At 42.1% G+C, this 25784-nt stretch overlaps 2 protein-coding genes across 5 annotated transcripts in view; both read right to left on the minus strand.

Moving 5' to 3' along the window:
• The window catches only part of B4GALNT2 (beta-1,4-N-acetyl-galactosaminyltransferase 2 (SID blood group)), a 112816-nt gene extending 107954 nt beyond the window's left edge, over nt 1-4862 (minus strand). For 3 of the 4 annotated variants that reach the window (XM_077459979.1, XM_077459976.1, XM_077459977.1), the window contains exon 1: nt 4625-4861. In XM_077459979.1, coding sequence (XP_077316105.1) covers nt 4625-4791 — 167 coding nt within the window. In that variant the 5' untranslated portion in view covers nt 4792-4861. Of the gene's footprint in view, nt 1-4624 lie in introns of all 4 variants that reach the window. The other variant, XM_077459978.1, reaches the window with a different exon arrangement.
• Nucleotides 4863-18342: 13480 nt separating this feature from the next.
• Nucleotides 18343-24632, minus strand: GNGT2 (G protein subunit gamma transducin 2). The gene is made up of 2 exons (XM_077459981.1): nt 24261-24632; nt 18343-18589 (listed from the first exon to the last, which is right to left on the minus strand). Exons 1-2 carry the CDS (start codon nt 24342-24344, stop codon nt 18464-18466), a joined length of 210 nt encoding a protein of 69 aa, XP_077316107.1. The 5' UTR covers nt 24345-24632; the 3' UTR covers nt 18343-18463.
• Nucleotides 24633-25784: the final 1152 nt, after the last annotated feature.

A 25784-nucleotide genomic window follows, 5' to 3' on the forward strand; every position in this document is an offset into this window, starting at 1 on the left:
GGCAGCAGTCAAGTATAATATCCTTTCTATATTTGGAAGAAAGAATATTATACATGTACAAGCCTATTACTGTACCACTGATACCAGTCCTGAAAAGAACCTTTGTGGAACTAATAATAACAGCAAGTCTTTAAAATTACCCTCACTGCCTGACAACACTGCTTCCTTCCTGTCCCTATACAAATTGGCAAAAAAAGAGAACGATTAGTGGTTACTGGAACAGCTCTTTTGTGGACCTTGATAGTAACAGCTAATGATGATGATGATGATGATGATGATGAAAGACTAATCTGGCTGTCCCTGTAGCATACACCGTCCTTTCCCTTTCTCTAAACTAACAAAAGACACTCAGGCTGCTGCAAGAATCAGCAGCACAGCAAACCTATCAACACCTAACACCTATACCAGTCCTGAAAAGAACTTTTGTGTACCAAATAGCTAGTGGTTTATCTCTCCCTACTCCACACAGGAACCTGTCCCTATCTTAACAGAAGAAAGAATGTAAAATGGCCACCGGATCGGGTGTATTTATAGGTTAGGGGGAATGTACAAGTGTCCATGTGCTGTCATGTCTCAATTGGCTGTCCTGTATCACATGATAAACGTGTCACCAAAGGTTAAAGTTCTTGTATACATTAAACACGTAAGTCCGCCGCGGCGAACGACGGAAAAAGGCGTTCGAACGTGCGGACCGCGAATGTCGGAAATTCGCCGCGAAACGACCGCCGGGCGAACCGTTCGGCCATCACTAGTCATATAACGTCCTCCATCCGATAGTGTCCGCTGTGTACTGCGCATGCGCAGTACACAGCAACACAGATTCCGAAAATTGCCGAGGATGAACGGCGCCTGCGCCGTGAGTCCAGGTTCTATCCCCACTATCCAAGTGGACATAGAGTAGGAATAAAAAAGAGCCGAGCGCAGCGAGGCCGAGCCCGAAGCGTGGCGAGCCCGAAGCGTGGCGAGCGAAGCTTGCCCGCGAGGGGCCCTCTAATATTCACAACCCTATGTCTGCTTGGATGGTGGGGCTACCACCTCCACTCACGGCGCAGGCGCGGTTCAGTTTCCGAGATTTTCCGAAGCTTCGTCTGCTCCGTACTGCGCATGTGCAGTACAAGGCGGACACTATTTGATGGCCGGACACTATACGGCAGAACACCGGCCACAAGCATCGGCACCCCCACTGTGCAGCGGGCGTGTGCGCCTCCGGCGGTGCACGTGCACCTGCTATCCTGATCCTGTGAGCCAATGTATAGCTACTACGATTTGCAGGATTGTGCCGACCTGCCGCAGCAAAATGACGGCGGGTGGTCGGCAAGCGGTAAAATTAATATCTTACCCAGGATGATTTACATCTTTCAAATGATTCCAATAGCAGTACCTCAGGTATATTTTAGGAAATTAAGATCAATGGTACTAAATAATATATGGGTACATAAATGCCCTAGGATTGCATATGCAACATTGGTGAAGGTAAAAAGGGCAGGGGGACTAGTAGCATCGGATTTTGAGAAATATTATCAGGTGATTTGATTTCTGTCTCCTGGATTGTAGAGTGGATTCATAACAAAGAGGGGAAAAGTTGGGTAAATATAGAGACAATACAAAGTAAGAAAGATTTGCGAAAGATGGTTTGGATAGCACGGCAACATCGGGATTTAGCTACTAGAAAGACTTTTAAGATTTGGGATGGGTTGGGGAGATTGCACCACTAGCAATACAACTCACCACTAATGTCTATATTGGGCACAAATTATTTTAAGCCAGGGAAAGGGGAACCCATATATTTCACTAGATGGGCAAAAGAAGAGGAAATATTACTGAAGGATATGATGAAAGGTAATAGGATATATACGTATGCTGAAATTACATAGAAATGGGGAAATAAGCCACTAGACAAATGGAGGTATGCACAATTAAAGGACTTTACACAATCATTACCACAACCATTGCGGGGAAAAGGACACATGAGGTTAATAGAGAAACTAGTTCCCCTCTTAGTTTAAATCGAAGTATATCTACAATTTATAACATTTTCATTAAGGAAGTAGAACCTGAATTCCACCCCTATCTAGGAAAGTGGGATGAGGAGACCGGTTTTCTTAGGCATGAGGAACGAAAGGAAAGGAAAGAAAAATCCTTAGGACAGCTTGTTTCTCCACAAGCGACACAAGGACAGTGGAAATGTGCTATAAACTTCTGGCAAGATGGTACGTGACCCTACAGAGAGCTCACAGGTTTGGGGCAAAAGGCCCCCCAACTTGCTGGAGGGGATGTGATGCCCCGAGAACCTTTGCGCACCTGTGGTGGGAATGTACAAAGATACAACCTTATTGGGGTAGAATTATCCACTTAAGGACCGCCTGACGCCGATATACGTCGGCAGAATGGCACGGCTGGGCACAATCACGTACCTGTACGTGGCTCTTTAAGTGCCCAGTCGTGGGTCGGGAGCGCGCCGCCGTTCCTGAGCTCCGTGACCGTGGCCGCGGGACCAGCGGACCCGATCGCCGCTGGTGTCCCGCGATCGGGTCACAGAGCTGAAGAACGAGAGGAGGTCTGTGTAAACAAACCTCTCCCCGTGCTTCCCTGTGTGGCTGTCACCGATCGTCTGTTCCCTTTTATACGGAAGGACGATCAGTGACGTCACAAGCCAGGCCACGCCCCCCCTACAATAAAAAAAACACATCACGTCATACATAACCCCTACACTGCCCCCTAGTGGTTAACTCATTCACTGCCAGTATCATTTACACAGGAATCAGTGCATTTAAATAGCACTGATTGCTGTATAAATGATAATGGTCCCAAAAATGTGTCAAAAATGTCCGATGTGTCCGCCATAATGTCGCAGTCATAATAAAAATCGCTGACCGCCGCCATTACTAGTAAAAAAAATATTAATAAAAATGCTATAAAACTATCCCCTATTTTGTAAACGCTATAACTTTTGCGCAAATCAATCAATGATCGCTAATTGCGGTTTTTTTTAACCAAAAATATGTAGAGGAATACGCATCGGCCTAAACTGAGGAAAAAAAATGTTTTTTTATATATTTTTGGGGGATATTTATTATAGCAAAAAGTAAAGAAATATTAAATTTTTTTCAAAATTGTCACTCTATTTTTGTTTATAGCGCCAAAAATAAAAAGAAAGCTCTATTTGTGGGGAAAAAAGGATGCCAATTTTGTTTGCTAGCCACGTCGCCTGACCGTGCAATTGTCAGTTAAAGGGACGCAGTGCCGAATCGCAAAAAGGGGCTTGGTCCTTTGGCTGCAAATTAGTCCGGGGCTTAAGTGGTTATAGTAGCGATCCACCAAATAATGGGAGAACGGATTCAGAATGATCCCTGGGAATGTCTATTTCATGATACGAGAAAGACGGTGTCCCAATACAAGAATACCTTAGTCCCATACCTTTTAAAGGCAGCTAAACTAAATATGAAGGAGTGGGTAGTAAGAGTGGAAATGGTGAGAGTCATAGAGGAAACAATTCATACAGTAGAGCATTCATTAGAGAAATATTGGAACATATGGGGAAAATGGATGGAGTTTAAAAAATCAGAGGGTTGGAGGAACTTGATAGAGTTTTAGGGGTTCAGGGGGGGGGGAGGAGAGGGGGTTCCTTTTTTTGGGGGGGGGGGGTTGGGGGAATAGGGAGAATAGGGAGAATAACTGTATATTGTAAGTAATGTATGTAATAAGGAATGTTGACATAGGAATGCAATTTTTTTATATGTATTTGTGTATCTTTGTCTATATAAAAGAGAGACTAATCAAAAGAGTCTTTTTTTAAAAAACGAACCCCATTGAAGTCTATGGGACCCAAACGTGAAAAATCAAAGTGCCCATTTTGAAAGAATATGTGCAAGTAGTTGGGCATACAATGTTTATGGGGTCCAGGTACTGCCATGGGGGACATGTATCAATGAAAAAAAAGTTTGTAAAAAAACTGAATTTTTAAATGAGCAGTGATTTATTGATGCTTAAAGTGAAAGTATAAAAATGAAAAATTCCTATCAATATAGTGCCTGGGGTGTCCCCTTAGTCCACCTGTAAAGTGTCACATATGTACTGTGTATAGAAGCTGTTGCATTTATAAAGCCCAAAAAATGAAAACGGCTTGGGAAGCCAGTGTGTATGATGAGGCCACAATGTAGTGCACTGGGAACAAGAGTAGAGACTCTTTGGATAAATTCTGGTGTCTCTACCACAGATTTTTGGATTTCTACTTCAAAAATTTAGGCCAGATGTATTCTGCTACACTTATTTGGAAAAAAACAGCCCAAATTAGTGTATATTGTTTAGTATGTGTGAAAGTTATGGAGTCTACAAACTATGGTATACAATGCCTTGAAAAAGTATTCATACCCATTGAAATTTTCCACATTTTGTCATGTTACAACCAAAAACTTAAATGTATTTTATTGGGATTTTATATGATAGACCAACACAAAGTGGCACATAATTGTAAAGTGGAAGGAAAATTATAAATGGTTTTCAAAGTCCAAATGAAAGATATTATCTAGTACATTTTTGGTATTATATCCTTATCAACTGTTATCAACTAAGGTTTGTCTCTATCAATGAACATCTAAAGTGAGTTTGCAATAGAAATACTTACCTGACCAAGTTCTGAACAGATTGTGACTTTCTTGTTTGAGATGATGTTTTCAAAGTCAAATGGAGAGCCTTTTGGGTACAGTCTGTATACAGGAACCTTGAGAAGTACCATAACGTCATTAGAAGTGAAAACAGAAGAATCCATTTTAATAAGGGAAAAAGTTGCATGTTTTTCCAAATAGACCTTAATCCTCCGTAAAGTGAGAGCTGCAGACTGTAGAGCGTTGTGAAGATATAAAGAGATGAGCAGCTACTATGAATCTTATCATGAACACACTTTGTACTTTAGACACATTGCACTCACAGCTTTGGTGTTCTTGGATCATAACTGAACAACTTAGTTTCATTTCTTTCATGACTATGGCATTAACTATGGCTTGTTACCTGTAATACCAATCATTTTGATCTCCCTAAAAAAGAGATCAATACAGCTGGTAGTTGTTTCTCAGGTGGAGGAATCTATCTATCTCAATCAATCACTATTCCTTGGGTGTTCATTGTTTTACGTCACCAGTGATCAGTTAATTGAAGATCTCTAATGCCGCATACACACGATCAGACTATCCGCCCGTGCATGGGCTCCGGCTGACTTTTTCTTTCCAAAAGTCTGGCGGACTTAGAAAGAAGTTTTGACTCAAAATTGTCCACCGGACTCGGCAGTCCCGCGGACAATCCAGGCCGTCTGTATGCTAGTCCGCCAGACTTTTTAAATGAACGGACTTGCCCACACATGGAGAAAAGTCCATTCATTTTGAACGTGGCTCCAGGTAGATGGGACTAGGGAAGGAGGTCAATGTTGACCCGCCTCCATCGGCGAGATTGACACCTTGCTGGCCCCATCACATGGTATGGACTTAAAGGGGAAGCCCTACGCCGAAAAAACAGCGTGGGGGTCCCCCCCAATGTCCATATCAGACCATTATCTGAGAATGCAGCCCGGAAGGTCAGGAAAGGGGGTGGAGATGAGCGAGTGCCCCCCTCCTGAGCCGTACCAGGCCGTGTGCCCTCAACATGGGGGGGTGCTTTGGGGAAGGGGGGCCTCTTCCCGACAACCCTGGCCGTTAGGTGTCGGGGTCTGCGGGCGGTGGGCTTATCAGAATCCGGGAGCCCCTTTAATAAGGGGGCCCCCAGATACCGGCCCCCCACCCATTGTGAATGAGTATTGGGGTACCATGTACTCCTACCCATTCACTTGGTGAAAAAAGTGTAAAGAAAAAAACACAACACATGTTTTTAAAATAATTTATTGCATAGCTCCGGTTTTCTTCCGTCTTGGGGGTCTTCTCACTGGACTCCTCCGCTATCTTCTGCTAGCTCTTTTACTAGCGGAGGAGCCCGGCTTTCTTCTTCGTCGCCGCTGCCATCCGGGGGTCTTCTTAAGACTTCGGGGGTCTTGTTCCCCTCTTCGGGTCTTCTTGCCGGGCCTCCGCTTTCTTCTTCCAGCTCTTTTACTAGCGGTGGCCCGGTCTTCTGTCGCCGCCACCTTCTCTTCTTCTTCTTCCTTGAGATGTTGACTCAATGCTCTCTCTGGCCGCAATGACAGGGAATGTCATTTATTTCACTCAGCGCAGCTTATTTCTTTGTCACTTCTCAGGCCTCCAGTCGCGAAACCACCTGACTCAGAGACAACTAGCAGGTACCCATATACCAACTGGGAGCCGTACCTCAGACGGGTCCCTACACCATACCTTTTTGATGGTCCTTGCACCCCGACAAGTGCCACAACCAACCCCCTTGGACGCTAAAGACCCCCCAATACTAACACACAATGCCCACCAAAATTGTAGGGCGGGTGGGTGGGAAGCTGCTTACCCTCTCTCTCCCTCGTGGTGACTGTCTCTCCTCTTCCTCTCCGACTCACTTCCTCCCCCCAGATCCACCCCATTCCCCATAAAACACTGCACAACCCTGCTTCCTAGACCCTCCCCCTTCACTTCACTCCTTGTAACCAAGCCTCCATTAACCCTGTCATGCCGGCACCCCATTGATTGCCTCTGGTAATACTCCGGACCTTTCTGTAATCTCCCAGAATCTAATGCACAGACAGAGAAAAACAATCAAAGTCTCAGTTAGCTACTACACTTGCTTTCAAGCAACAAGTTCACTAAAGTCCATACACACTATCAGTTTTTCTGCTGAGTTTTTCCTTCAGATTTATCAAAAGCATATAATAGGATATTAGGAGTTTGAATTTGTATGCAATCAGGCAGGCCCTTTTACTACATGGTTTTGGTAAATCTGAATGAAAAACTGATAGTGTGTATGGGGCTTTAGAGTACACCTAAACTCAAAAAGTAAAGATTTTCTATGTTATAGCAAACATCTGGAAGTGTAAATTGCACCTATTCAGTATCCTAAAAGGATTTCCTTTATCTTGAATTCCTTTGCAGTATATACTGCATCCTTAACACTCCTGCTCTATAGCATCATAACTGTATATCTGCAGGGTGACTCCTTTTTTTTGAAAAATTAAAACATTTTAAGGATAATTATGAATGCATTTATTATTTGCATTGGAGCCCGCAAAAGAATTACAACCGCAATCAGTGGATCATAAGTGCAGTGCTCAGGTGCCTCCTACAGACTATTCTTCCAGCCCAAGTACAGACCTTCAGTGACAGTACAAGTGGAAGTATCAATGAACTACAAGCGCAGTGATGTCACCACATTTGTTCTTCTTTGGGAACTGAGATGGAACATGCAGTCTTTTCATTTACAGATCCAATGAATGACATGGATGTGCGTAGCTCTGTTCAAAAATTGAGAAGGCATTCAAATGAGAAAAACCCTGGATTTAGTAATAGGTTGGTGGGTGGAGGGCTGCAGACTGTGACCATTGTTCTTGTTACACCCTAAATATGGGTGTAACCGTAGGCGTGCAAACAGGGTGTGCTGGGTGTGTCTGGGCACACCCTAATCACCCAGTGGGGTGCTGATTCCCCCGGCTTCCCATCTCCCCCTGCAATGCTACCAGCTTCCTTCCTCTCCTCTCAGGAGCAGGGAAGGGGCTGGTAAATATTCCATTTACTAGTCTTTCTTTTCTGAAAGAACACAGTGAGTGATCTGTACCAATTTCTCCTGTCTTCATTCTTGATTGAAGCATAGTAAACTACTGTATGGTAGAGGCTTACCTCGACATCAAATTGTTTGTTGCCAGAGGTGTCTCTGCCCTGAGTGTTTAAATAGGGTGATGCAAGTGTGTTAATCTCCCCCTGGTGTGTGGGGGGAGTTCTATGTGTGAGCTTCGCTTCCCATGGTGGCCAGCACCATTAGCAGGTCCCCCGAGTCCCGGCACATGGTGTCACTCTGCCCGCTGCCAGGGGGCGGTGTAGCGTGCGGGATGATGTCAAAGGCCCGCCGACACGCACAAAGGCCGGATTAATTATTGGCAGGCAACAAAGGGAAAGTGTGGGAGCGGATGCATCCTGCTCAGGGGACACAACCTAAGCCCCAGATCCGCAACATGCCAGCAAAAAAAGGGCTGACATGGCCCCCAGCCATGTCCTGTCCAACTATAACTAAGGACAAAAAACTTTTTTTTAGTTTTGGATGGAGTGGAGAGGGATATGAACGCTTGTCAGTTTATTTTGCTGTCTGTGCCTCTATTAACCACTTACAGGACATTTATACACCCTTCCTACCCAGACCAATTTTTAGCTTACAGCGCTCTTACACTTTGAATGCCAATTACTCAGTCATGCAACACTGTACCCAAACAACATTTTTATAATTTTTTTCATAAAAATAGAGCTTTTTTTTGGTGGTATTTAATCACCACTGGGTTTTTTATTTTTTGCAACATAAGTGAAAAAAACAGCGAAAATTTTGAAAAAAAAACACTTTTTTTAGTTTCTATGATAAAATTTTGCAAATAAGTAATTTTTGTTCAGAAATTTGGGCCAAAATGTATACGGCTACATCTCTTTGGTAAAAAATAGCCCGAATTAGTGGATATTATTTAGTCTCTGTAAAAGTTATAGAGTCTACAAGCTATGGTGCAAATCACTGAAAATTGATCACACCTGATGCACTGACGGCCTAGCTCATTTCTTGAGGCCCTGAAATGTGAAATGTCAGGAAAGTACAAATACCCCCAATTGACCCCTTTTTCAAAAGTAGACAGTCCAAAGTATTTAGCAAGAGGCATGGTGAGTTTTGTTTGTTGTATTTTTTTCCCACAATTCTTGGGAAAATTACGAATTATTATTTTTTTTCACAAAATTGTCATAATAACAAGTTATTTCTCGCACAAAGCATATGCATACTTCCAATTACACCCCAAAATACATTCTGCTACTCCTCCCGCGTATGTGCATGACTTTTAAACAGCCTGGCCACATACAGAGGCCCAGCATGCAGGGAGCACCATCAGGTGTTCTAGGAGTATAAATTACACCTCTAATTTCCTAACGACCTATTACACTTTTGAAGGCCCTGGAGCACCAGGACAGTGGAATTACCCACAAAATGACCCCATTTTGGAAAGCAAACACCCCAACGTCTATTCTATGAGGCATAATGAGTCTTTTGAACAGTTCATTTTTTTACACAAGTCTTCAGAAAACGTGAAAAAAAAATGAAAATCTTTTTTTGCACAAAGTTGTCAATTTATAAGACATTTCTAACACATAGCATGTATATAGCAAAAATGACACCCCAAAACACATTCTGCCACTCTTCTTGAGTATGGCGATACCACATGTGTGAGACTTTTACACAGCCAGTCCACATACAGAGGCCCAACATTGAAGTGGTACCTTCAGGCGTTCTAGGAGCATAAATTACACATCTCATTTCATTCCTACCTATCACACTTTTGAAGGTCTAGGAGCACCAGGACAATTACCCCCAAAATGACCCAATTTTGGAAAGCAAACACCCCAACATATATTTTATGAGGCATAGGCTGCAGGTAGGTACTCGGGTACTCTGTTGGGCTGGAGACAAGTACTCGGGTACGCTGATGGGCTGGTGACAGGTACTTGGGTAATCTGATGGCCAGGTGACAGGTATTCGGGCACTCTGATGGCCTGGTGACAGGTACTCGGGCGCTCTGATGGCCTGGTGACAGGTACTCGGGTACTCTGATGGGCTGGTGACTGGTACTCAGATGGGCTGTGACAGGTACTCAGGTACTTGTGCACTCAGATGAATTGTGACAGGTACTTGGGTACTCAGATGGACTGTGACAGGTGCTCGGGTACTCAGATGGACTGTGACTGGTACTCGGGTACTCAGATGGACTGTGATAGGTACCCGGGTACTTGGGTACTCAGATGAACTGTGACAGGTATTCGGGTACTCAGATGGACTGTGACAGGTACTCGGGCACTCAGATGAACTGAGACTGGTACTCAGATGGACTGTGACAGGTACCCAGGTACTCAGATGGACTGTGACAGGTACTCAGATGAACTGTGACAGGTACTCGGGTACTCAGATGAACTGTGACAGGTACTCGGGTACTCAGATATACTGTGACAGGTACTCAGGTACTCAGATGGGCTGTGACAGGTACTCAGGTACTCAAATATACTGTGACAGGTACTCAGATGGGCTGTGACAGGTACTCAGATATACTGTGACAGGTACTCAGGTACTCAGATGGGCTGTAACAGGTACTCAGATATACTGTGACAGGTACTCAGGTAATCAGATGGGCTGTGAAAGGTACTCAGATGGGCTGTGACAGGTACTCGGGTACTCAGATGGGCTGTGACAGGTACTCGGGTACTCGGATGGGCTGTGACAGGTACTTGGGTACTCAGATAGGCTGTGACAGGTACTCAGGTACTTGGGTACTCAGATGGGCTGTGACAGGTACTCAGGTGCTTGGGTACTCAGATGGGCTGTAACAGGTACTCAGGTACTCGGGTACTCAGATGGTCTGTGACAGGTACTCGGGTACTCAGATGGGCTGGGACAGGTACTCAGGTACTTTGATGGGTGGTGACAGGTACTCAGGTACTCGGGTACTCAGATAGGCTGGGACAGGTACTTGGGTGCTTTAATGGGTGGTGACAGGTACTCCGATGGGCTGCGACAGGTACTTGGGTACTTGGATGGGCTGTGACAGGTACTCAGGTACTTTGATGGGTGGTGACAGGTACTCTGATTTGTTATTGGCTCTTTACCCGGATCAGGGATGGGCTGTATCTGAGGGACACACCTCATCCATGATTGCTGCTCTGAGGGCCCCCGGGGGCCCGCAGAAGCAGCGAGATATCGAGGACGTCATATGATGCCCGCCCAGGGTAAGAGATCCCATCTGCGGACGTCATATGACTATAGCCTTGTATTGAAGTGGTTAAGGAGATTCATCCTAATTGTTATCTTTGAAAGTGAACGTAAAAGAAAATCCCAAATTATGGGTTGTCCCCAGAAAAGTAATAGAGGGGAAATCTTCCAATGGGGACACTAGTTCTGGTGACCTGGGGTCCCTAAGGAATTCCCTTAGTTTACAGGGATTTCCTCTCACTTCTTGTTTGGCTGTGGGACAGGAATTGAAGGGGCATTTCAGCAATGGGACATAGATGACAATAAAAAAATGGACAAGGCTTATAACCCTCCCTCCCTTGCTCTATCCAAAATGACAAAAAAAAGTTTAGCATATAGTTCTACTTTAAATGTGCCTACTGCACCCAACAAAAGAGCATCCCTGTTTGCTACATTGAGCCTGTTGTGCTCTCAGGGGGTAATTTCCTTTGTTTCAAAATCCTAAAGGTTACTATTCCAATCTGTTCATGGTGTCCAAGCCAAATGATAATGTGCAGCCCATTATATACTGTACCTAAAGCACTTTAACAATCTGTGCAGTCAGCGTGACCCAAAAAAACACAATTTAGGTGCCGCTCAAGTAGACAGGTAAAGTCCAACTAGATCCCTGTGAGTGCAGGCAGGGACAGGGAGCTTGTCCTAACTCCAAGCTGCAACAATGTCAAAGGAAAAGGCCCAAAAGCTGCATATCATGAAGCAGACCCATGTGCATGAAGTGAGATGAATGACAGCCTCAGCCCGGACTACAGCCAGACCATGCCCCCAAAATGTTTTGCTCCGCCCCTTGGAATTTAATCATGGGGGTCCCTCTGATTAAGCTCCAAAGGGTGGAGAAAAACATGTTGGGGGCATGGTCTGGCTAGAGTTTCGGGCTGAGGCTGCCATTCATCTCACTTCATGCACATGGATCTGCTTCATGACGTGCAGCTTTTGGATCTTTTCCTTTGACGCTGTGCCATGAATGGCCTGTTAGTTGAGGAGACATGGTCACCAGAGGAGGCAAAAATGCCAATCAACATCCTGGAGCTCAAGGCAATTCAGCTTAGCCTTCAGTACTGGACCATCCAACTCTGAGAATTGCCAGTTCAGGTTCAAGGGTGAACAAGGAGTCAGGCAGCACTTGAAGAAACAGAACTGCTGGGTCCATGGTGCATATTCCAGAAGTGGAAAATTGGCAAGCAGACTTCTTGGGCCACCAGCATCTAGGTCATGGAGAGTGGTCTTTCCACACATAATATTTCACTCTGTCTCTAGTGAGGGGCACCAGATGTGGACATGCTGGCATCCAGACCCAACAGCAAATTGGACAGGTTTATTACTTAGTTACATAGTCTGGTTGAAAAAATACACAAGTCCATCTAGTTCAACCAATAAAAGGGAAAACAAAATTATACAATCCTATATAGACAATCCTATACCCACAGTTGATCCAGAAGAAGAAAAAAACCTTCCTGATCCTCCAAGAGGCAATCAGATATTCCCTGGATCAACTTTACCGATAAATGTTAGTATCCAGTTATCTTATGTACATTTAGGAAAGAATCCATGCCTTTTTTAAAGCAATCTACTGAGCTGGACAGAACCAGCTCTTGAGAGAGTCTATTCCATGAGAGGCCATAAGGTGGTGGAACAGGAAAACTGGGTGTGAGCCAAGCCTAAGCCCTTGTACACACGGTTGGAGATTCTGACCGAATGTGTCCTATCGGACCGTTTTGTCGGATAATCCGACTGTGTGTGGTCTCCATCGGACTGTTTTCCAGCTTGTCCGTAAAATTTTCCGACAAAATGCTCCGATCGGACATACTCCGATCATATGTAGCCTACTCCGACAGACAAAGTGCCACGCATGCTCAGATCAAATTCCTAGACCAAAGCTATTGGCTACTAGCCTGAACGTAGTCCCGTCGTAATGAAATAACGTCATCACGTTATGTACAATCGGATTTTCTGACAACTTTGTCTGACCGTGTGTATGCAACAGTTTCGGACAAAATCCGTCGGACAAAATCAGTCTGACAAAATCCAACGGATTTGGTTATCAGAATGTCCGACCGTGTGTACAAGGGCTTATGTGTCCATCTCTTTGTGACCAGCATAGTGAAAAATATGTACCGTCAACCACGCTAGCTAAGCATCCACCCCACTTAGAAAACTGCATGCTATGTACACTTTGTCCCCTGGGGGGCATGGGGAACTTAGGAGAAGTGTAATGATACTCTTTCTTTAAGTACAGCAACAGTCAAATATGGTTCCTTGGAACTTGAAAACAAGCTTATTAGGTAGTTTTGGCTGCAATTCTTGATTTTGTTTTTAGCCAGTAAAAATAGGCCTGAACTAAACAAGGGAAAGTAGAAGCCACAACAGATCTAAAAGCTATAGGAAAGGTTACTGTTAAGAAAAACAAAGCTAAAGCCCTTCAATTCATATAGATTGGTCAGTGGCAGAAGATTTACAGTATATACCGTAATATCGTTTGTGAGCTTTTTCGCAGTACCACACTGCATTGTCTTACAAGTTTGATAAAACTCCAATACAGTGTTAAAAAGAACACGTCAAAACCACACATCCCAACATTCCGAAAACCTTCAGTCTTCAGGTACATAAATGTTTGGTAAAACTGGCTAGCAATTATAAGATAAAAGATTATCTTACAATAAAAATGATGGTGTATTATCGGGGAAATAATAGCCACAAATATTGTTCAGTTGTTTGACAGTATGTAAGCAGCTTGGTTAGGCTCCAATATAAGAAAGAAAGAGGAAGCAGGTTTTATCTTGAAATAGGAATTAGAGTGTATTGTTTGAGAGACAATAGCCACAAAAATTGTACAGTGGCTGAACAGTGCAGCTGGTGCCTGCTGCCATCTGGAGCTGCAAAAAAAGCTACACTTTGACCACTCCCAAATCTGGAAGTCTGAGCCACACTTTTACAGAACTCTTTGCACTGCAATCTCTTCCACTTTACAATATAGTGGAAATTTCCTGGTCTGGGTTGCCCTTTTGTATCAACGCATCTAAGCCTAGTAGATTCACTGCAATCAGATTATAGCATGTGGGACCATCTTAAGAAAACAGCACTTACAGGAGCCGAAGTCCCGCAGGACCTGACAATTGCATTTCTTAACCACAGGGTAGACAAAGCACCTAAAGAAGACCAGACTCTAATCTTCTTCATGCTCCTAGGCGTGAAAATCACTGTGGCTACTGTCTGGAAGAAACCCGCATTATCCCTTCAGGCAGCAAAAAATAAAATTTCCTGGATTATGTCCCAGGAACAAATAGTAGCCAAACTTCAAGATAAAGTCACAATTTCTGAGGCAACCTGGGAACCATGGGCTAAAAACATCAAAGTACCACTCTACCCTGGACACAATCTTCTTCAACGACAACGTACTAATACCCCCACTCTCCTCTACTCCTTTTTCTCTGTGAACCTCTCCCCCGACTATCTCTGACTTTATTTCCCCCTTTCATCTGTCTCTTACAAGTCCTAGATAAAACGAAGAAAAAGAGACAAACTTGAAAGTCCTCTAGTGGGTAACTTTTTCATTGCGAGCTGAATGTCAGGTAGAAATTATTCTATCATTCTAACTCCTAGGGTTTACCCACCTGGAAAATGAAACTTATATGGGATGTAGAGTTGTGCCTTTCACGTCCCTCCACAGACCCAACCTAAAAGGAAGCGTGCATTGGGTCGATGGGGTTGGGACCAGTCTGTTCTGACCAGATATCCCCCCAGTCCACAGCGTGAACCCATTGGGGTGGCAGGGGGGGCTTGATTGGAGCAGGACAGACACAAACCTACGATCCGCTAGATCATGCATGTTAGATAACAATCACTATATATTCCCCAAGGAAATTCCCTCCAAATGTGGGACGATGATAAGATAAAATATAACTACTTTATCACATCAATGTTACCTGATATGTTTCGCAAATGTTATATATGAGGCCTTGCAGGCCACTTTCATACCTTATAAAGTTACTCTGTATTTCACTGACTGAAAATAATACAAATATTGAAACAAAAGAAAACAGCCTTGTACATTTCTGAAGAGCATTGAAAGCAGAAATGCAAGGCTTTGCAGACCACCTGCAAATGTCAGACACTTTTATATTAACAGACTTATTTATTAAGTCAGTGCATAATGTGATCACCAACAGCAGCCATTCAAGGCTCATGTACCAGGGAATCAGATTCAGAATCAAGTCAAATGCAAAATTATTTATAGAGTTAGTTGACATTGTGGATAAGAAAAACAGCTCAGGTGCAAACAAAAAGCAATGCACATAAGCCAGATTTCCGTCACAAAGCAGATGCTGTCATCTACCAACCTGTGTAGCAGGGTTTTGTAAATCCCAGAACTGGATGGACAGAAATAAAAATACTTTGGTAGATAAAACAGCCTCCTTATATGTATTTCATCTGTGTAGTTGTTTTTCTAGAGCTCAGTTTTAATTACTGCAAGTGTTTGTGTTGCATTACGCCGAGCTGAGACTCTAGCACACACAGGAACTGATACAAATCTAGAAGCCTGTGACAGGGCAGTAAAGAAGCCATGACAAGATTACTTGGATGTGTATTTTAATATCTGCGTATAAGGACTTAGCCTGAGAAGGCCTACTTAAGTGGGTGATTAGAAGAAGTCTACAATCCTTTGTATGTAGGAGGGGGAGCAAGAGAAACGCCATATAATCTCTGACATGCTGTATCACATGTTGACCTGTCCATCTGTCTGTCTATCTACTGTATCTATCCATTGTATTTATCTATCTATATAATCTATCTACATTATTTATCTATTTATGCTTATGGTATTTATTTGAAGTCAAAAACAATCTTTAAATTGTAAACCTTCGTATTTTGGATACCGCCAAAATGTTGGGATGGAGCCATTGGCATTTGTAACCCCCTTAGATGGCTACCGTTGTATATTTTAGAATAACACTTTAACATCCTGACACTTGGCCAGTTTTATTGACAGATGGATTGATTGTCCATGGTAAAGTCAGGAACTTTGGTATGCGGTACTGGCATGTGGAGGAGTTGTTTTTAACAAGGAACACCAGATGTAGCTAATCCAGCCTGGGATCGACCAGCCAATCATAGGTTGGGGATTGGTCCTAGACATGAAGCTCTAATGGTACTACTATCTCAAAATGGGTTGTAAGGAGGTCAGCAAAAAAACTTTTGTTGCAAAAATGCATTTTTTTCAGCTGGTGACTATTATGGCCGTTGCAACTACATAATCTTCTGGTCCTCGATGACCATTCAGCCCATTCACAAATTCTGAAGGGGTAAACAAAGATGTTTTCTAGAAACATAATGTTGATTTATGTGGGTTCATAATGTATCCAATTTAAGAAAATTATGTTTTATTTTTTTCTGTACACGTTGAGTTATACATTGTTTTTTAAGAGTCATGGATTTTGTATAGTTATACTAAATTGCTACTTTTACAGGAAGTATCCTCTGCTAATAAAAAAAATTAAATAAAACATGTCAATCTGCCCACCTATCACAATCACACCAGGGAGCAAGCTAGCACTTAAAAGTGATAATTCTCCACCTCACTGTATACAAAATATGCAATGCAGTGCTGAACCTACTAAACGCAATTCACAGAAAAAGCCTTCAATGATAAGGTGATATAAATGCCAAATACCTTAGTTTTCACGGTGTTGTTTTGTTAGTAATATGTACAGCTTTTTTTTTCACTTTAATTATTATATCATTGGATTATTTGAAATATTTTTCTGAGAGCCTCAAGGCCACTTTGAGATGAGGTGGAATCTATTCAAGTGGATCCACCTGCTCAGCATTGGATCTCTCCGCTGATCCCCGCTGAGCAGACGGATGACATATCTGTGTCTGCTCCTCTATGCAAAGCGGACATGGACACAGCCTATGGGGCGGTCGGATGGAAACAGACTGCATGTCTGTTTCCATCCAATTGTCATTCGATCCAATCCATAGCGGACTTATTTTTGGCGAAACAGGGTAGGGCTTATATTGCAGCCATCACAGACAATCACGCTAGGTCTTATTTTTTGGGGGGAAACAGGGTAGACGGACCCAATCGGTCCGCTGGCGGGAAAGGGGCCTTAGTTTTCCAATTCTGCAAAGAAGCAACTGCTGTAGGTTTGCACAAGGCTACACTAACTTGCTGTGTATGTTTATTTAAATGCAGAAGTTATCTGGGGCGTCTAAAAAACTTTAGGCTTCCCAGATCAAATTCTCATGCACATAAATATACTTGCGTTTACGCGTGTTTAGACGCATTTATGGTATTTACTCTGCCCCTGGAAGCACAGAATTCAAATTGCTCTAAATGCATCTAAACTGAATGCCGGTAAACACACAGTGCTTGTGATTTACTAAATTGGGTGCACACAGATTCTGGTGCAGCTGTGCATAGTAACCAATCAGCTTCTAACTTTAGCTTGCTCAACTAAGCTTTGTCAATAAGGCCCGGTTCACACTTGTGCGATGCGAGAACCCTGCGAATCAACTGCGGGTTCCCGCATCGCAACCGACACGTATGGCAGTTCACACTGCCATATGCGAACCGCTGGGGAGTGCCATTACATGTTAAGGACACCCCCATTTTAGCTTGCATATCGCACTGTGAATTGACAGTTCGGACATGAATAGGATCGCATGTGTGTGAACACATATCTGAACAAAAGAAAGGGTCCTGTACGTGTTTGGACCCAATGTGGTGCGATATCAGCCATACTATCTGTATGGCTGATATCGCACCACACAGACGTCACATGTAATGTGAACAGCAGTGCGCTGCGAATTACATGCGATGTCTGGCATTGCACAAATGTGAACCGGGCCTAAAACCTAGAATCTGCTTGGTTACTGTTTACAGCTGGACCAGTTTTAGTAAATCTCCCCCAGTGTGAATAATAACATTTAAAAATGATTACAGGCATACCCCACTTTTAAGTACACAATGGGGTTTATTTACTAAAGCTGGAAAGTGCAATCAGGCTCACTTCTGCATAGAAGCCAATGAGCTTCTAATTTCAGCTTGTTCAATTAAGCTTTGGTAATAAAACCTGGAAGCTCATTGGTTTCTATGCAGAAGTGAGCCTGATTTTGCACTTTCCAGCTTTAATAAATAAACCCCATTGTGTACTTAAAAGTGGGGTATGCCTGTACATGCATGTAGGTTCATTTAGAAATACCATATAAAAGCATGCATGTCATTGTTAGTGTGCATGAGGCCTTATTGTAGTAGAAAAACTAAACTTAATTATTTTTACATAAAATATTACATAAATAACAAGACAGTCTAACATTACACACAACAGAGGAGGAGAATATGGGGAATATATAAATTAACTTCATTGTATGTTTAACACTGGTAATAAATATATATGATATAATATGACAAAATGTGAATCATTTATAAATAATCGCAAACAATCGTTGGATTGTAAACCTTTATGACACACATAAATACCAGAATAAACAGTCTAACACCACGTACAGCAAAGACAAAGGATAAGTAAAGTTCAATGTATGGTTCGTCTAAGGAGGTGGAATTGTGTCAGGTAACCGCACAGCCACCTTTTTCTTTGAATGGATTCTTATCTTCTGGAACTCCTTTCAGCAATGGATCTTCTGTCGCCAGAGATTCAACATAGGTCTTCATTTCTTGTGCAGACTTGGAAACCTTGAAATAATTAAATTGATATCAGACATATGTACTAAGAAAAAACGATACCAATACATTTGTGAAAAAAAAAACCCTGAAATGATACAGTAAAACAAAAAAGCGATATAGCGGAATCAATGTCACCGTAGTACTTTTTTGCCAGTGCTTTACGTCTAGACCAGCAGTGGTCAACTTTCTTTCTTTATATAGGGTGCCTCTTGATATCACCAATGGGATGCACATCATTTTCAGTTAATGTGTCGCTACAGAAAACTGTCAGATTGCAAACAAACTGCAAGAGATGGCCAAAAAACTGCACACATGCTTGTGCAAGTGCTGCAAGTGGTGACAGGTTGGGCATTAGGTGTATATATGGTGGGCAGATTACCTGTGGTCCCAATCTTATGGTCTTCAATTCCATGCTTCCTCTTTTTAGCCATATTTTGTTAGTTAACCACCTCAATACAGGGCACTTACACCCCCTTCCTGCCCAAGCCATTTTTCAGCTTTCAGCACTGTCACACTTTGAATGACAATTGCACGGTCATGCTACACTGCAACCATGTGAAATTTTTATGATTTCTTTGACATAAATAGAGCTTTCTTTTGGTGGTATTTAATCACTCCTGTTTTTTTGTTTTTTTTTTCCTAAAAAAAAGACAAAAATTTTTGAAAAAAATTAAATTTTTCTTACTTTCTGTCAGTAAATTTTGTAAATAAGTAATTTTTCTCCTTCACTGATGGGCGCTGATGAGGCAGCACTGATGGGTGCCGATGAGGCAGCACTGATGAGCGCTGATAAGGCAGCACTGATGAGCACTAATGAAGTGGCACTTATGGGCATTGATGAGGTGGCACTTATGGGCACTGATGAGGAGGCACGAATATGCCGCACTGATGGGTGGTACTGATATGTGGCACTGATGCGCACTGATAGGCGGCAGTGATGGGTGGCACTGGTGGGCACAGATAGGCAGCACGCATGGACGGCATTGATGGGTAGCATTGATGGGCAGCACTGCTAGCCTGCAATGACTGGCTTCACTGATGGCCACTGATTGCTGGCACTTATGGGCACTGATTGCTGGCCCTTGTGGGCACAGATTGATGCCAACTGTGGGCACTGATTGCTGCCAGTGCTGGCACTGTTTGGCACTGATGATCATCCCTAGATGTCCTCTGTGAGGAGATGCCCCTGATCGGCTCTCCTCTCCTCACATTCTGTCACTGTGAGGCAATGAGCGCCGATTACCATCATCTCCATGTTTACATGTGACTGACTGTGATTGGACACAGACCGATCACATGGTTAAAGAGCCGCGGTTCTTTACACAGATTGGAGTTGTGCCATGTCCTAGCTAAACGGTGTGGCTGCCGCGCTGCGTGCCCCCAGGGGCGCGCAAGAGCAGTCGTTCTGGAGGGCCGTCATATGACATCCGCCCAGGAAGAGAGCCGTACCGCCCAGCTGTCATTTGACGGCCGGCACAGGTTAAAGCTACAGGTCATCCGTGTAAACAAGCCCTTACCATCAGTTTTAATCAAATTGCTAATGTGGACATGCTCTTTCCCTGCTGGTGCTACTTTGTTTATATTTTCCCGAGAATGTCACAATTAACCACCACAAAGAAAAATATGCTACTAATGCATTGTACACTAATGATTCAACCGATCAGTTTAAAGCTCTGATGAAGGGATATACAAATCCCGGAAACATGATGGCTGAGATTAGATTCTAAAGACCTAAAAAAACATCTTTGGATGGAAACTATTCACCCATTCCTATATAAGACTTTGCAACCCTGGACAGGTGAAGAACGCTCACTTTTTGCTGTACAAAAGTAACACGTCATAATGACGGTAGCCTGAAAGTAGAACTATGGCCAATTTTTTTTTCCATTTTGGATAGAGTAATGGTGAGTTATAACCCCTATCAGATTTTGTACACAAATGGGTCCCATGGCGGAGCTTTCCCTTCACTTCCTGTCCCATAGCCAAGCAGGAAGTGAGAGAAAATCCCTGCAAACTAAGGGAATTCTTTGGGGACCCCCAGGTCACCAGAACTATTGCCCCCATTGGAAGATTTCCCCTCTATTACTTTTCTGGAGACACCCCAAAATTTGGGATTTTCTTTTATTTTCATTTTCAATGGTAATGGTAAACAGGACAAAGAAGATGAATGGGGGCATAGACAGATAAAAAAAAAAAACACTAACCAAAACTAAAAAAAAAACATTTAGCCTTTAGTTATACTTTAAAGCAATTTTAAATTGCAGGGATGAATGAACTTTGCTACAAATTAACAAACCTTACACTCCACTTCTATAGCCAGCAAATTCTAGAATGTGATCTATGAAAGAGGTTGTTCCACTCTTGAAGGAAACCTTCAAATATCGGTAGTAAGGCACCTTTTTTTTTTTAATTCTGCCGAAAATGATTGTCTGTTTACTGTGAACCCATTTTGAACCCATTTTTTTTATGAAGAATGAAAATGAAACCATTAGTAAATCAAATTTGTAATGTATTATAATTTTTATAGTATACATCTTGGTGTTCAATAATGACTCTATAGATTCATGATGGATTCTAGATCTATTAAAATAGTTACCGTATTTATCGTTGTATAACTCACACTTTTTTCCCCTTAAAAGCAGGGGAAAATCGTGGGTGCGTGTTATACGCCGATCCCCCAAAATTCTGAGCCTCTGGGCGTCTTTCAGCCGCCTACGGCTCTTCAAGGCTGCCTTCGGCCATTATCGGCGGCTTTCGGCCATCTTTGGCCGTTTTCTGCAGATTTCGGCCGCCTTCGGGACAAGACTGCAATGTTGGACAATTCTGCATAAGGCTGCAATGGGGGACAAGACTGCAACAGTGGACAATTCTGCATAAGGCTGCAATGGGGGACAAGACTGCAATGGTGGACAATTCTGCATAAGGCTGCAATGGGGGACAAGACTGCAATGGTGGACAAGGCTGCATAAGGCTGCAATGGTGGACAAGGCTGCAGATGACACTGATGGGCATATAAATGTAAGTTTTTTTTTCCCCCTTAAACTTCCCTCCTAAAAAAAATTTTCCTTAAAATTCCCTCCTAAACTTGGGGTGCGTGTTATACGCCGGCGCGTGTTATACACCGATAAATACAGTATTTTTCACTAAAAGTATGTTGAGTCAAAACCTTTATTTTACGTTTGGATAGTGTAGGGAAGATTTGGATTCTAAGTTTTAGCTACCACCTGTTATATTTCCATTTCTTCTGTCATTGTGACAATGGTTTACCCAACAGCGAGTAATGAGACATATCCAAAAGCAACAATGCCCAGAATAAATTACGAGATGAAAGCTATTGGCTACTGGCCTCTTTATAGTCCTGTCGTACGTCTTCTACGTTACCTCGTTCTGAACGATCGGATTTTCTGACAACGTTGTGCTACCATGTGTATGCAAGACAAGTTTGGGCCAAAATCCATTGGGAAAAAATCAGACGGATTTTGTCGTCAGAATGTCCGACCGTATGTACAGGGCTTTAGGCATTTATTCTTATAAAACACAGAGGTGTCCAGTTTTTGATGTGTATAACAAATGAAAATTAACATAATAAAACATCTCAAAAGCTTATTCCCTGCATGGCTTACTCATTAACTTACACTTCTCTGTCATTTAAGGTTTGCTCTTATTGGCACCAGCTCATGTGGCCTAGGCTAAGAACTCTTCTATGGAGAAGTCCACAAGATAACAACGAGATGTAGCTGTCAATGCTTAATAAGACTTGTCGACAATAGACACACCTAAAACAGAGCATGCAAGGTCCATTATCTATTCAGAACTTTTCCTGGGAGCACTAAGAGCTTAAATGGGACTACATCTTAGTTTAGATTCCTGGTATCCACCATTTCTGTGCCTCATAATATACAAAGTGAGAATCCCATGCAGTACCCTTCTATGAGCGAGAAACAGTTTCTTGGTCCTGGGTGCCTGAATGTGCTTGGCAAGACAGACATAAATGTACAATCATTGCATACAGAGGCAGTCCTCTTTTAGCAATGGAGCAACAATTTGAAGCATTTGATCACCAGTACAAGAGTGTAGGAGCTTTCCCATTGCACTCCAACAACCCCACTTCTATAACTCTGAGCTTGACCCATGTTTAACCAACCAAACCACCCAACTCACCTAAATACCCCCTGCATCCAACACTCTAAACCTCTAAGAATCCTAATAAAAAACTCCCTGTGTATTGTATTCAATTCTCCCACAACATATTCACCCACCCTGAAGTAGATTGAGTCAGTCCTGATACAAAGCCTACACTGACAAATGTACCATTATATTACACAATATACTATCATTGGCCACACTGGCTAACATATATTGGACAGACATAGGAGCTATTTAACCATTGAGTAAATACCATAAGATTAGGCCTAAAACTGCATAAACAACCATATTAATTGGTGCAAGTGTGAGAGATTTTAGTTACACCTAACTTAATGCCAAATAATGGGTTACCTTAGACCAAATATATCAAAAAATTATGCCCATTGAAATCATCTGATTTCTAAAATGTTTGAGAAAATGAAAAAGAAAAACATTATACAAATTTACATTTGTTATCATTATTGATTATAGCAAATTGAGTTTGAGTATAATCAGGATATATATGCAAACCTTCTAAAGACAAACACTGTATTTAAGTATTTATCAGGCCATACCCATAACTATCGATGACTGGGCAACCCAAATCACACTCAGATGAGTGCTTGATTGTCTTTAGAAGCTATTGACATCTATGTGCACCACCTTGATCTGGAAGATTTGGGTGTTTGGTAATGAAAATGGCAAACTTCTATATTCCTTAGTCTTTAGGAGTCGATAGATGTAGTTATACGTCTGCATACCCCAGGCAATGGAGTTTCTTTACTAAAAGCAAATAGACTGTGCACTTATCAAAGTGCAGAGTGCAAATGCAGTTGCCCTAGATCTTAGTAAATGAGGTGCAGCTTCACTTTGCAAAGAATAACCAATCATGATCAACGAAAATGAAAAAAACAGCATTTTTGCTTGCACATGATTGGATGATGGAAGTCAGCAGAGCTTCTGCTCATTTATTAAGCTCTGGAGCAACTGCAATTTGCAGAGATCAACTACAATTTGCAAAGTGCACAGCCTATTTGCCTTTAGTAAATCAACCCCATTGTGTTAGCTGTCACTGCATACCTGCATATTAGGTCTTGCCCATTTACTATCTAGGAGAAAATTAGTTGGGCCTATACATGTGCTGTGTACTGGCAGAATATTCTTAAAACTACATAATCTAGCCAATAGCCATGGCTATTTTAGAGTACCCCATTTGTTATAAGCTAAAAGGGTAACCATGAACAGTAGTTCACATATGGGATGGCAATTACAGGCAAATGGTAATACGTCTTAAATAATAATAATATGAAAGGTACATTAATCTAAAAATCCAAAGAGTTTTCAACTAACAAGCAGATGCACATTTCTAAGATGAGATATCTTAGTGACGCCCATTAAAAGGAGCACCAGATACAGTTAGAGTCCTGGAGTAATTGATAGGATCTCCACAGGACAGCCCCAAATGGGTTAACATTATAGTTGCCAACAGGATGACACGATTCATAAACAACTAAGGGTAATGCAAAGACAGAAGAGACAAAAGGAAAAAAATTACCAGTGCTCTTTCTATCTTTATCTCCTTCCTTAACTGTTCTACTTCCATCTTTAGAAGGTCCTTCTCTGTCATGTCTTGAGCCATTGAAACTTTTGAGGTGGACCACCCAGCAGAATGGTTTTAGAATGGTTTTAGTACGCTAGTAGATGTTGATGTGGAAATTTAGCAGATGAGGTGACCTTTCTTCGTTGCTCATCCAGAAAGACAGAACAGAGTTCAGAAGCTGGCCTGTTGGTTGTTCAAATCACTTGGTTCCAAGATAGTTATGGTGATGTCTTTATCTGTGTATTTTGTTCTGCCAAAGACCAGTAAACACTGAGGCTGGCCCTTCTCTATCTCCTCTCATATCTGATCCCTCTCATTCAGTCCCACGATATAGAAGGCCACAGATGGAAGATCCTCCTTTAATCCTAATCTGATAAAGGGCTTAAAGTGTATCCTGCTTATAGCTCAGTGAGGATGGACGGTATATAGACGTATGTAAGAGCAGGAAAACAAATACTCAGGGTGCATCAGAATAAATAGGTGTTTAATGCAAATATTTGTTTTATACATAATGGCCTGCTGTCAGATTACACTATAAGTGTGGAGGCTGTCAATTTTTGAGCTGTTTGTATCCATTTGTCAGAGATGGTAGTTTCTGCTTCTTACTAAAGTGAAAAAATGTAGCTGGATAGCCGCACTCCAAATATTCCACTTTATTGCAAAAATATGATTAAAATCATAGCATGCAGGCTAATGTACAGACTAACTGCAAGGCCGCTGACATGTTTCACACCAAAAACGCTGCTTAGTCATAGACAGTGTGCAGAATTTACATACAAAGTTATATACACACCCATGCAATTAAACAAATGAATAAAACACGTGTATAACTCAGTAGCAATTAAGGACTCAGAGGCACCTGTAAACATCAAAAATCCAAAGATTAACACTTAAATGGATAGAAAAAAGGCCCTTTTACACCTAAATGAAGTTGACATGTTAAAAACATACACAATAGTGATAAATGGCATGACAAATCCTGTCTTTAGAGAGAAGTATACAGGTGCCACTTAAAGAAAAACGAAAAAAAAAAAACATATATAAAAATATTTTTCATTTTGTATGTAAAAAAAATTGCATGCATCGGCAAACACACACATTGTGTGTATATGCCGCTGCATCGTGCTCAATAAATACCAGAAAAAACACAAATATTCCCTCAAAAAGACACATACCAAAAAAGAAAAGATCTTTTTACATTAAAAAAGGATTTCAGAAGTCTCATTGCTAGATGTATCTATTTAAACCTTCTCCTTTGATACAATGTAAAAATAGAAATGAAGACAAGAAATAAATAAATAAAGTAAGAATAGACTAATAGAACGATCTAGACCAAATGGTCTGGCAATTCTGGTATTTAGTGAGAAGCATGCATCGGCATATACACACAAAAAATCGCATGCATCGGCAAATACACAGCCCAAATACATGGGCTGTGTATTTGCCGATGCATGCGATTTTTTACATACAAAATGAAAA

This window comes from Lithobates pipiens, unplaced genomic scaffold (genome assembly GCF_037356315.1).
Source record: "Lithobates pipiens isolate NorthernLeopardFrog02 unplaced genomic scaffold, aLitPip1_a1.2 Scaffold_28, whole genome shotgun sequence".
Lineage (NCBI taxonomy): Eukaryota > Metazoa > Chordata > Amphibia > Anura > Ranidae > Lithobates > Lithobates pipiens.